This window comes from Cyanistes caeruleus, chromosome 13, assembly GCF_971803275.1.
Source record: "Cyanistes caeruleus chromosome 13, bCyaCae1.hap1.1, whole genome shotgun sequence".
In the NCBI taxonomy this organism is placed as follows: domain Eukaryota; kingdom Metazoa; phylum Chordata; class Aves; order Passeriformes; family Paridae; genus Cyanistes; species Cyanistes caeruleus.
Window position 1 is genome coordinate 17,023,341 of NC_141713.1, and position 13,996 is coordinate 17,037,336.

Here is a 13,996-nt window from a genome sequence, read left to right on the forward strand (position 1 = left end):
CACTGGCAGAAACTATAAAATCCATGCAGATTTACAAGAAACTCCTGGAAATTGTTCAGCAGCCCTGACCCACTTCAGTTTTATTTTAATTTTGTCTTTCATTATTTGAGCCCCGAGAAACTGTCAGTCAAAACCTGCTAGAATAGACATAAAAATGACATTTAAAAAAAAAACATTCTAGTAAGAGCTTGACTTTCCAAGGATCATCTTTTACATGCTTACCTGCTGGCTCTATGCCTTCACCCTGGGTGTTCTCCAAATGAGGCAGCAGATCCCTGCATACAGTCTGTGCATCTGTAAAGGTTCTAAAAGCAAACAGAAGTATTATCCAGGAGCACTAGTAGGATCTACTACAATCAACATAAAAATATGCAATATAGATATCAAAAGGTAAACAAAAACACAGCTTGCCAGCACTTTGAAATTCAAGCAGGTGGAATTAGAAAACTCAGAGCTATCAAATACATTTTGACTGTGTTGCAAACTCCACTACAACCTAGTTAAATGGAAATGCCTTCAGCCTAAGGATGACCCTCTTTATTTCATGCTTTTGGTTTCAACACCATGGAATATACCAGATGAAGACACTAACTTTGAACCTCAGAAACTGTGAGGTATGAAGTATGAAGAATTAATTACCAGTCTTAACCCTGATCATACTGACATTGCTAATATCACAACATCTTGTAAATTGTCACTGTTGATACTTGTTGAAGCTCTGAAGTAAGGGGGTTTTTTTTATGCCAGGAAGAGAAGGCAAGTTATTAATAACACTAATAACACTAATACTTAGAGGAGGAAGAAAGAATACTACTACTACTACTACTAATAATTTCACCAACACAACAAATTATCATTAACACATGGATGAAATTAACTTTAGGAAGTCAACAGACCAAGTTTAAAGCACAAAGTCCAACCCAAAAAGTCTGTAATGTGACAGACTGCTAAGAATTCCATGAGCAAAATATCTAAACAATAAGCATTTAGAAATTACTAAATATAGCAATGCACTGCAGATTATTCATGAATAGCAGCATAAAGATTTTTTAATTTAACTAATTTCATTTCACAGAACAAGGGGGCTAGGATTTGCTTCATTCCTTCTCCATAGGTACAACAGAATAGTCCTGAGTGAAGCTCAGGAAGTCCTTCCCCTCCACAGTGCAATAAATTAACTCAAAATGTAGAAAAGGAAAGTTGAAACAATGCTCTTTACAGCTTTCAAATAAATAACCTCAAAAGCAGTTTTTACACAGTGGTGACGGGGAGCAAACAGCAGGACTGAACACTACACCAGGCACTATTTCCCATTTTATATTAACAAACACTTGTAAAATACTTACATATGTGGACACTCCTAGAATTTATTATTATTTATCACAATGAAACTGAACTGTAAAAAAGCCTTAGCCAAGGTGTATCCCCTTGAAAAGAATTCAGCAGACTATGTAACTTTTCACCCATCAGAAGTGACAACAACAGTTCTTTTCCTGCCCAGTCCCTCCCAACAAGTCCCCTTGGAGCAGGGCACAGGTCACAAAAGCAGCTAAAGGAAAACAAGGAGTCATCACTAATCTTGCCTGTGAGGCTATTTCCTCTCTTGTTAATGGCATAATGGCACAAAACATGAAAGGGCTTGTCTGATAAGCAGAATGGTCACTGGCTTGGTGAAGGCAGATGCTGATGAGAAACTGAGTCATTTAAATAAAGAAAGGGATTATCCTGCATTTTGAAAGGTAAGCCTGTGTTTGATATGTGGAAGAAATGGTGACTCAATGAAGTGGGATTGCAAAGACTGAATGACAGACCAGGAAGACTTATTTGGGAATAAAACCAAAACAAAACATCTGAAATAACTTTATAACATATGTTTGTCTGCCATCTCAAAGCACTTGATATAATTCTTGATTATTTTCCTATTTTGAAGAAAAAACATATTTGATGTTTAGCAATCCAGTGCAACCTTTTCCTTTAAATATCTTGTGAATGTTACAGCTTTTTATTATTTTACAAAACAAATAAACTGAAGTCTTGGTCCAAAGATAACTGAATGTCACTTTTGATGAAAACAAAGAGCAGAAAAGCCTTCTGAATAAAACAACTCTGATTAGTAATGTATCAGAAAAACCTCACTTAAAGATACTAAAAACTTTAATAAACATCATTAATTACTTTTCTCAGATTAATATCTCTTTAGTTTGCTTTATTCTTATCTGTTATAAGATATTGGTTCAGTTTACATTATATTCTCTTTATAGAAAAACAGCCAACCAACATCTGAACTTCTGGACTTCCTCTGGTAATGTTTCAATGTACAAAAGTTCTATGAGGATCCCATACATGTTCAGGATCATCCTGAGTGTTAAAATTGGTAACACTCCATGCAAGGTTGTTCTTACCTGTCCCCATGAACCAGGCAGCTCATTTGAGAGTGACTTTTTTGCCCTGAAAGTACAATTAAGAAATTTTCTCTTCCAACAACTTCTGTGTATATCCAGACCATTGCTTCTGAGAGAAAGAATGTGGCTTTGATGACTCTACTTTAACCTTTTATTAGGAGTTATTCCTTTAAAAATTAAGTAAATATCCAAGAATGGTTATGGTATTGGGAATTGCTCAATATTGAACTGAGCAGAACTTGGTGAGGCTGCCTGATCAAGAGCTTACTGAGCATAAATTGCAGCAAGGAGAAAAGGCTCTGCAGAACCACGGCGTAGTGCCAAGATGCCCCAGCAGAACCAAAATGCTTTGGAGAGCTGGACATTGGCTCTTAAATTTTTTAGTAAGACTGAGGTTCTGCATAAATTATTCAGTGTTATTAGTGCAGGGCCAGCATCTTCCAAAAGCCAACTATCAGTTTAAAGCTGGACTTTCTACATCTGATTTCTGCAAGTTTACAATTCCAAAGGCAATATGCAAAACCCTCTACAAATCACACAGAGCAAGAATTTAACAACAGAGGTCACTTGAACAAGTCAATTAGGATAAACTGAGACAATGTTCTGAAACATAGACCAGTTAGAACCAAAACATATTTCTGTACAACTCCATTAGCACGAGTGACTTTTAAATGACAGTATTTCCTGATGCAATTTGGGTTTGAATTTCAAGGTACCACTATAGCAAACATGAGCTCATGTGCTGCCTGAATTCAACACACTGCCCTCACCTGAGCTGAAAGCACAGCTTAGGCTGGCTGGTTTATCCAGAGGTCTGGGGCACACATTGCCCAAGCCACTCCCAGCTCCCACCACTTCCCTGTGCACCTTGAATGCTATTCCACACTGAAGCTGTTCTCACACACCAGGCCAACCTGAAAAGCAAGAATCTGAACGTTCTCTATACTGGATTACCAAAGAGAGAGCTTCCTTTCCCTCTGTGTTGCCCTGACTGTAACAGCTCTAGTGAGATTTATTTTTGTGACCCAGCGGAAGCAATGTGTGTGTGAGGTAAAATAATGACTGATGTAACTGACAGCCCTTCCTGGCTAGGCAAGAGTCACCAGAGAAGAAGCATCCAATCTGGATTTGGTGGCATAGCAATTACTGGCTTTATGTGAGTGTATTTGATAGCAACCACTGAATACAGTATCATTTTAATTGTAACTACAGAAACTAAATACCACAGCTAAATCTCTCCCCTTCTATCATTACAAAATGACAGTGCTCTTTTGCTAATTGCACACTAGAAAAACTGTTTGTTCTGTTACCATAACGATGCTTATGATTAATGGCACTACTTACTGTGCTACTAATTTCCATATTTTTTGTTGTTTTAAGGGACTTTGGAATTAGCCTTTTCCTTCCACAGGCTCTGTTTCCTGTTCTGGGAATTAGAATTTCTGCTTACACCTCATGGTCTAGGCCAAACACAGTCAGATATTTGCTGTCCTCTAAATTGTTTCCTCATAGTAAAATCTGGTGAACATACAAACAATAAAACTGAAGAGAATCTACTAAGTCAGTCTTTAATATGTTAATAAACTATTTTCTTCTTTGGAAAAAACATTTTACAGAAATTCTAACTTGAATAAGCCTTACAGGATACACTGAGTGTCCTGTATAATTAAGTCGCAGCTTTTCTCTCAGATTTAAAACTATGAAATTTATGTTCTAGGATACATTTTTGCCTTGTTTCTGCAGAGTGATTTCACTATCACAAACTGCACCATGAGAATATGAACACTGTTATGCAGCCATCATAGTACAATGAAATTTAAGGGGAACCTATTCATTAAACAAATTATGTATGGGAGCAAATAAAAAGACATCTCATTCTTTTGATATTCCTGTTCCTTATCCTATTCCTGTTGTTCAACTCCTGTAACCTTGTCAGTGTTAAGTTTCTACTAGTCAGCTCTCTACAGGGACTTTTTTATTTCAATTTTTAAAAAATCAACCTTTCTATAGAGAGGGTGGCTTTTGCTAAAGTTGCAAAATAAGCAGTTTAACAAATATTACATAAATAAATTGTTAATACATTATTCAGGACAAGATATTCCTTTAGACTTCAGAACACACATTCACCCAGAGCCATATTCTGAGCTTCCAGACGTGTGCTGTCAGATTCACAATGAAGATAACATCTCCTCCTCCCTTTCTTGGTATTTCTGTTGCAGAGGCTTCTCCATTACACAGCTTCTCCACTTCCACCCTACTCCTGGGTACTGCTGTACCACATGTGAGATCACCATACAGCAAAATATTTTTATTAATTAGTTATTTTTATTCTGGTTTAATGGATGAGACATATTCACTGTTGAAGATACTGCATTCAAAACATCCATTATCAGATAAGCTGAGGTTGTGATGTGATGCCTAAATTTATAAGAACAGTATGTTCAAGGTGCAAAGCTCTGGCTGTGGTTAACCATGTTACTGCAGTTCAGGTCCACTTCCAAAGCTTTTATTATAAAACTTACATGGGTTTTTTGCACAATTGCATTATTTTCTGCTTTTTTCCTTTTGAAATCAATTATCCTGCAGTCTGTCTGCCACAGAGAACGCAGCCAATAAGGAGGGAATGCACAGTTTCACATCTGCAGAGTGCACACAATATCTCTGCCCCTTACACTCTGTCCCCTTCCCTAATTTTTTCCAAAAAGCGATCCCGTTCAGCTTCTCCTGGGAGTGCTCTCACAGCACTGCTTCCAGACTCAGTGGCTCTCAGGAGGGCCCACTGCTGTTCTGTGCTCACTGTGATGATCCAAACCAGTGCAGCTCCTTCTTCTGCCTCGCTGCTCCTCCAAGCATAACACCTACAAACTCACCCACTACCAGAAGCTGCACTCATATGGCAGAGGGCATGTTACTTCTTACAGCACAGTCCCCACCTTTCAATTAAACTCCTTTCTCTGCTTGCCTTGCCCAAAGAAATATTTTGTAAGACACACATGTTTATCTTAGAGAGCACTGTGTGCAGATCCCCATTTGCACAAGTACTTTTTTCTTAAACACTTCTTTGCTGAATTTGCTTTCCTAACTATTAAATATTAATCCTATTTAATACACACAAAAAACTAGTCCAAAGTGGAAAATATACATTTTTCCAAGACAGAACTTCTTCATAAATTTTGTTTTTATGTTTCACTGCTCGCTTCTTGTGAGGACAATTTAATTAATTCCTTCTCTAAACTCCCTACAGCTTGGTGGTTTGATTATTTAAGGAATCCATTATAAAGTGGATGATAAAACATCCTTCTTCCAATCAAGTGTCCATCTTTTGCTGTTTCAATCTTGGTGACAAGTGTCCTAAATATTGATCTGAGAAATTCCCCCCTCCAAGCTTTTGTTACATGGTGTCCAGGCCAACCCAGTTATATATATTACACCAGGCTAACTCTCCATTAGAGCTGCTTTGGTGACTGAAAACACTACAGCTGCACATTCTTAAAAACTTTTCATTGGGTGTTAGACATTTTCAACAGCCCATTGGGGCATTTGAATTCAAGATGGAATCATTAAGTATTCATCTGACAACTCTTCTGGCAGCAAAAAGGCTTAAATTACCTATGGGTAACCTCTGAAAACTGTAATGATTCTGGCATTTTACCTAGAGACTTCAGAAACTAAATATCTTCATCTGGATCCCATTCATGAGAAATCTTTTCCCAAATCCCCATATATCCTACAAGAGCCAAATCCAGTATTTTAAAACAGAACTCTGGGGACAGACTGTAGGAATGAGCACAAGACAATAAAATTAGAATCACAGATCTGACCTAGAGTTCTAGATAAAGACAATAAAGTCACCACAGCTTTGACAGCTCAGCAGCTAAAGAGAAACAGGTGACTGGCACAGAAATAGCCAAGCAAATACTGTATCTCCAGCCTCGGAGGTGCTGTCAACTGTTACCTAAGATGCACTGAAGATGTTTACTCATTTTTTATTACATAAAAGGAAAAAAGTAATGACACACCACATTAGTTCTTTAAATCCTCATTTTCTATAATGTAATATTATTCCTGTAATGTGTAGAGAGTCACAGGAGGTCCCCATGGATACTGTTGTCTATTATGACCAGTCATCTTATTTACTAATTACTCCTCTATTCAAATGAGGGCAACATTATAATACATTCCTTATTAATTCTATTTAAAAGTTCCCCTTTGCCCTTGAAGAACATGGGAGATTTTGCTGTTAATTGGTTTCCATGCCCTCATGAGAATTAAAAACAGGGCCATAGATCAGCCCAGATATGTTCCTACTCTTGCAAAAAGGCTCAGCCAATTTTACAATCACTTTGATTTTCATAGTGCACAAGAAACCAGCCTTTGTCAAATTACTCACACAACTTCTTCTCTCACAATGATACATTTAAAAGCTAAACAAATGCTTAATAAAGAACAAAGTACTAGCGATAAAGTTAGCAGCTAAGATCTATTTTACCATATAACACAGTTAGCACACTCCTTCTAGTAAAACCTATCTCTTTACTTGCACTTAACTGAAGCATTTTTTTCTCTTGTTAAGAATAAATATCCTCAAAAATCAGGTCATTTATTTTGGTGAGCAGACCAGTTTTACAGATTTCATAGCTGGATGGGAAGAAATTAACAATGTAACGAGCCTTTTTTATTCTCCCCCCTAAAAGGCTCTATTCAGCAGTTGGGAGCATACTACAACCCTGCCCTGACCTTGGTACAGATTTTCTGGCTCTGTTCTCCCCTGCGCAGCAAAAACCCAGACCTGAAGCAGAAATCTCCCAGTAGCTGTCTCTGTATGGCTATTTGCAGGGAATGCAGCAAAGTTAGGTCACACAGAACTCATTATTTCACCTCTGCCTCATTTTTTAGGTCACACTGATTCAATTTTGGCCTTATAAAAGGGCTTTTTTTCCTATTTCCATTTGATTCAATTTTATTTTATTTGTCTAGTCCTTTCTACATGGAATCCTAGTTCCAGCATACTAAAAAAGGGACAGAAGTTTGCTAGCTAACTTCAAACCACACCAGGTAAACAACAGCATTTAACATGGCAACATCCACTGGCATCTTCAAAAACAAACAAAACAGTCAAGTTTTAGGGTCTGATATTCTTTCATTAGAAATTCAGAAAAAAAACAAATGCTAACCTCTTTCTAATACAGGAAGCTTAAACTTCCTGTTTGCAGTGGATGCAAACCACTGTACTTTTAAATTATCTTTTAACTTTTTTCTTTAAGAGAGAAAACAGAGATTTTTTAAATTTTTTTTTTTTTCTTAAGCAAGTCATAAATAGAAGCATGCATGGACTAAAATAGAGGCATTATTACTAACTCAGCAAAATCCTAACTTTCATGAGTCACAGTGCACATATACCTCTACTGATTACAAGTCAAAGCAACAACAATACATTCAAAAGTTTTAAAAGATTTCTTAAACTTCTTCCTGTTCTGAAAACCTTAAGTCTTTGGATTGCTCCTCATAGTTCTTATCAAGGATTACAAAACCCAGAAAAGAAGAAACCATTATGGTAGAAATTCAGAAATTATCCCAACCAATCCTTTACCTGAAAGGATCAAACAAATCTTCCAAGAGACACAACATACAAAGTTGTTCCCTAAACAAAAGTGGAGTTAGATTTAACTTAACATAAGACTAAATATCATACAACAGGTTCAGTCTCTGGAAATGGGTATTAGTACTTAGCAATACTGACAAGCTTCTAACAATCAGAAGATAAAATATTTCCCATGAGATGTCTTGTTCTAATCTTAAGTACTTCCAAAAACTCTAGAGATGGGGAGATTTCTCATTTAGAAGATACCATTCCAGTGATAGATCAACAAGTAGAAGAAACAACGTGTTCTTTTTGTACTGCCTAGGACAGAAAGGAGACAGCACCCAGCAGGATTATTTTACACCTAAAAGGTAACATGAACATTAAAATATACTCTTCTAAAATCCACTTCTCCACTCCCACCTCCAAGAAATGGGTTACCTGGATCTGCTGCCTTTGACAGGAACAAGACAAGGATCACAAGGATCAATTATTACCTGAGGATTACTCCCCCAAATCCAGAAGAGAAGAGGCTAAATAGCCTTCATGCTATAAAAGAAACATTATACAGGTGTATCCTGTATGTCAATAAGACAGAAGCAACATAGTCCCTACTCAATGATGCTATTAGGTTTAAAGTCAAAATAGGATTTAGCAGAGGAGAATAAATCTATTTATAATTTTCATTAACAATATTCTCTCATTCTAGCCTCAAAAGATACAACTTATTCTTCATCAGATAGTAGAGACACCAGACAAAATTCTTGTGGATGTGCACAGTAGTACAAGAGAAAGTTAACCTGGGAAAAATTGGGAGATTAGTTTGTTAGAATAAATGGTCAAGCTACTTTACCCATTTTCACAGCTTCCTGAAACATTCCTTGCATTTTCATCCTGCAATTGTTTTGTGGGAGTCTCTCCACTGTAAGGCATGCTGACAAACCCTGCAAAGCTGGTCACAAGTATGTTAAAGAGCTGGGTTCTTTATGCCTTATCAGGCATAAATGAGCTACTTGGAGAACCAAAGAAACTAACAGTAACTGGTCATTTGTTAGAAAAAACAACACGTAATACAAGAGGAGGAGACTACTGCTACAAAAGCTACTTCTTTCTGATTTTAACATGCTTGAAATGTCGCAGTGCCTGTGAGCTGCTTACTGTTAAACTTTCCTTTTAATTCACTTTTCTTTAATTATCCATGAGAAGAATTTTAATGAGTTTACAATGCTTTAAGATGCAAATCTTTTCTTTTGCCAAGATTTCCACAAACTCGTTCATACAAGCTGACGCAATTCTAATTTTACTAAGTCTAGTTTCAAAAAAGAACATTCAATGACATTATTTTCTTAAAGAAAACACAGATTAATTGCATTAGGAAATGCCTTTAAGTCAATTCTACCTATGAAACCCAGTACTGCAACAGCCAAGCACCTCTTCCAGCACCACAACTACAGCAGCACTTCCTCCACCTCACTAGAGAAGGCCTATGGTATAACGTGGAAGTTTCTACACATGACTGAACAAATTACTTCACAGGATGTAAAGGAGTCCAGTTCAGCTATTTAGACTATTTCTATACTGGTAAACAAAACAAAATCCAGAGAATAGCTCAAGCCACCCACTGTGAGCACCTTCCCTGGCACTGTTTTGGTCTGTATGAACTGGCACTTCCCTGGCTGTCACTGGAGCTGGTATTATTCCTCCTCCTGTGTGGAGGAGGAAGAGAGATGCAAGCCAAGCTGTGCCATGGCCTTCAGAGCCAGAGAACATCATCTAAAATGTTTTACTAGTGGTACAAAGACTGCCATAGTGTTTAGGAGTATCTAAGATAGCAAATATTAACTTTATAGAAAGTGTGGATTTTATTCCAGAGTGTCTTGCACCGTAACCAAATATATAATTGTACACAAGGCAATTTTAAATGAAAGAAAACTCTGAAGTGAGATTCTAAGAGATCTATTCTCAACACCAGAAACTTCATTTAAAAATATCTGAACACAAAATGAGGGGTATTTCAATGGTAAAAATGTGTCATCATATGCAGCCAAACTTGATTTAACTCCTTCATTTTGGGATAAGTCTCCAAACGCTTTGTTCCAATGATTCTCTGCAGAAAGCTGTAAGGTCCATTCCTTGCAACCAACATTCCAGTAACATAATAAAGAAAACTTTGCTGCAAGAAAACTCTTCTCTTTCTTCTTCAGGTCATCTAAAATATTTTAGATGCCATATGAAGGAATTCAATTAGAGAACTGCTAATTACCTTGCTTGAGTTGCATATTGGGTGTTTAGTGGCTGGATAAACAGGCTGGTCTCATGGAAGGAAATGGCTGCTCACTCTCCAAGTCTTGCATTTTCAGTGAAAAACCAGAAAACCTCAAATATATATATGTCTTCTGTACACACTGTATTTAGGAAGGATTTGTTTTGTTTTGTTTTTCCTATAATTTTCATTGAACTTGCTGATGGTTAGCAAATTATTTTGACATAATCAAGCATTCTCCAGTGGCAGATCACTCCCCCAGTAACAAGGACAGCTTGTCACCGCCAGAAGGGAAGCCAGGCTGTGAAGTAAAGGGAATTTATCAGTGGGAATTGGTGGAGAAGAGTTGCTTTTGGACTCTCTATTGTGTGACTGTAACAGAAAACTCACATGATTGTGATAAACTGTGTTTCCTGCAACTGCCAGCTACAGTCTTGTCACTTGAACAATAGGCTCATGAATGTCAAGCTGTAATAGTTCTAAACAGAACCTGCCTTTGCAGTTCTGGTACATTTCTAGGTTGTCTTCAAGTTTCAAGAAATAAATCCTAAAAAAATGAAGCCAGCAACTTAAATATGTGAGTTCAGCAGAAAAGACCTTCATCTTGAAATGGTTTTTACATGCTGCACCTTACAAGATGCTATGATCCTTTTCTTTTATGCCTGAATCTACCTGCATGCAAGTTGTACAAGACTGCACTAGACCCAGACAGAATTTTTGTGGTGGGATGGGGTGATTTTTGCAGCTATGGGTTAAGATTGCTGGGCACTGACAGGCTCGCTAAGCTGTAAAGGAGTATAAAGGTCAAATAAAGCTCATACACTGTTCACTTTATTTGCTCTGCAATTAAGACTGGGATCTTTCAGAAATTTGCAACTGATACCTCAGAGTTGAAGACAGTCACTACAAATTTGCACTGTCACGAGATCCCAACCAGAAGTGTCAGAGAGGTCAAATCAAATCCATGCTGTTACTAAGGTCAGTGACCAACAGCACCACAAGGCACACCATCCTCAGTGTGTTTGGGACAGAATGTTTCAGGTTTAACTTAAACTAAGACTATGGAAACGTGAAACTACCCAGGGCTGTGTACTCCCACATCTATTCACTTGTAAGGCAAGAAAGAAAATGTTTCACCATAAACTTGTATTTACTTAAAATGAACAGAGGGGTGGACTAGTTCTGGATGCTCCTTGCTACTCATCCCACTTAGTTTAAGTAACTGTATGACAGGGCCCCTTTTCTTAATCTCCTTTTTTTACTCTTGTAACTGGTAACAAATAGTGCAAAAGAATACTTTTTGGTGCAAACATTATTAAACTGGTAGTCCTATTTTTACTTGCATCTTCCACTGAATCCAAGCCAAACAAAAAAAACCTTACCCCACAACAGCCACTGGCAAAACATCTCATAACCTTTATTTTTCCTGTTTCAAAGGCTTTGTTACATTTCTTTACACAAATTGTACCACTTCTAATATTTTTTCATTATTTCAAATCAGTTTCTTAGAGCCTGCCATCTTTTAAACTTGCTACTAATTGCAGCCCTCTGCTGTGTTATTTCCTGTTAACTAAATTTATATTATTATAATTATGTGATTATATACAGCTCTTTTTCCAACTTCCTCAAAAAAATTAAAAATTTCACTTGGTGTCTAAAACATTTTAGCTAAAGTAAAAAAAAATGAAAAGTTAAACTCCACAGACCTACTAAATGAGAGTAGGTTTTGGGGTTTATGCAAAATTCCAAATACAAGCATATCTTCAAATATTACTGTGGCACAGCCTCCATTATGTCTTACTAAACCAGTGAGTCTCAACACATACTTTAAGAATCAACCAATTTATGCTACCTTGGGCCAAGGAGATGATGCTGAGAGCAGATTCCAGAATGAAAAGCTCCAGGCAAGCAACAACTTTAAACTCACATATGCTTTTTATACTAGTTCATTTCTAATTAAGAAATTCAGATTAGAGAAAGCTGTGACTGCTAGTCACTCACTATACACTGCTCTAAAATAGCTCAAAACAAATGCCATAATTTACATTTTTTCTCAGAGATACAGATCTTTTACTTTCCATCTAAGGCAAAAAGATTTTCCAGGGAGTTTGTTTTTGTACAAAATATCCTTTTCATATATTAATTATGGACCCAGGCCCATTAAAGATTCATTAAATGAAACAGTCATACTTTACTGCTTAACACATATTTTTATATATATTTATATATAATAAGACTAAAAATCATAGCTTAAAAAATATTATTTAAAGGATATTTTCCTAAGATGTTCCTAGAAATTGTAGTAACTTTTGAGAATTGGATGCTTGAAAGAATCCAGCTCAGCATGAAGGAAAGTCTGCTGTGATACTAATTCCACCTTACAGAGGAAATCTTGAAGCTCTTTATGCAAATTTAGTGTGACTGGAAAGAGACACAATCCCTCAGATTCCTGACCTTTATTCCTGGTGTTTGTAATAAAAGTTATTTATGAAACTTTTTTACAAAATCAAGGATGCTGCAAGAAGCTGCAGTTTAGCAGATTGTTCTCTTACCTGTGTCCCCAGGATGCTGTTTTCAACAAGAATGAGAAATAGTAATACAGCCAGATACAAGAAATGCAAACAAGCAGATTCTAGCAGTGATTTATACAATGGGATTAAAATATAATCCTTGCAGCATACAAAGATGCTGAATGGTCCCAAGGTTGGGGGGAAGCAGTTTTAACTCTTGTTTTGTGCCTGTGTCAGAACCAGAGTCCTCTGGTGGTTAAATAAAACAGGCTCCAGATCTATTTACTCCCCATTCCCAGTCCAGTCCTGCCTCCTTGCAGAGAACAGAAATTCTCTGCTTGTCTTCCTGTTGACACCCGTGTGCAAATGTGATACTGTGCAAGTAAAAAATGACAAGGTGATTCATGTTACATGTGGAAAAATGGAAGAAAAGAATAGTAAAAGAAAATAGTTGTTAATCTGAAAAATGGGTAAGTAACTGCTGGTTAGCAACAACCACAGACCTAAGAAGGCAAGGTGTGCACCATAAGAAACAGAATTGGGCATATACACCCTTGATCACCAGTCTGGTTGAGTACAAGAACCACCACTGTAATTGCTGAGAAATACATCTGCACGTGTAGAGGCTACATCACATTTATTACTAATCATGACAAAACCAGCTGCTGAAGATTTTCAGTTCCGTAAATACAGTATTGATAGACAGAAAATGTCTTGCTTCAGACAGCTACATGACTATTTCCCTCAGGTATCAGAATGACTGCATCACTCAGGCAAGAGATGCACATGATGATGCAAAAAATATCCATGGAATGGTATCTCTCCTGTTTTTATAATCTCAAACACCAACCCTTACTACTTTTCCCACTAATTCTTTGAATAAATAACGATTTGATTGTACCAACTGGAACCAAAGATGGAGAAAAAAAAATACTACATATTAAATATAACCTGATAGGATTCCCTAATAAAATGAAAATAAATTAAATAGGGGGCTCAATTCTCTTAAGCAAAGATCAAAACCAGACAAGTTTTTGGCCATTTTTACAAGTAACAAATGTTAACAGTAAGAAACCATCCACCAGTGTGAGTGCTTATATTTATCAGTACCTACACACACCTGCATGAAGATTTCCACTCACAGAAAAGTTATACTCTTTTATAAACATACTAAAAATGGATCTTTAAAATTCATTATGTGCTTTGAAAGCTTCTCATCTACTGAAGCATTCAACTACTA

At 36.8% G+C, this 13,996-nt stretch overlaps 1 protein-coding gene across 9 annotated transcripts in view; it reads right to left on the minus strand.

The window, feature by feature from the left end:
* ACSBG1 (acyl-CoA synthetase bubblegum family member 1) overlaps window positions 1-13,996 on the minus strand; it is a 44,168-nt gene that overhangs the window by 27,613 nt on the left and 2,559 nt on the right. For 5 of the 9 annotated variants that reach the window (XM_086849250.1, XM_086849251.1, XM_086849248.1 and 2 more), the window contains one exon: window positions 223-305. Coding sequence is in view for 1 of the 9 variants with exons in the window: in XM_023934203.2 (XP_023789971.1) it covers window positions 223-305; window positions 8,837-8,916 (163 nt within the window). In the remaining 8 variants the exon portion in view is untranslated. Of the gene's footprint in view, window positions 1-222; window positions 306-3,746; window positions 3,921-8,836; window positions 10,548-10,636; window positions 10,794-13,996 lie in introns of those variants that run through there. The other 4 variants (XM_086849252.1, XM_086849254.1, XM_086849255.1 and 1 more) reach the window with 2 other exon arrangements.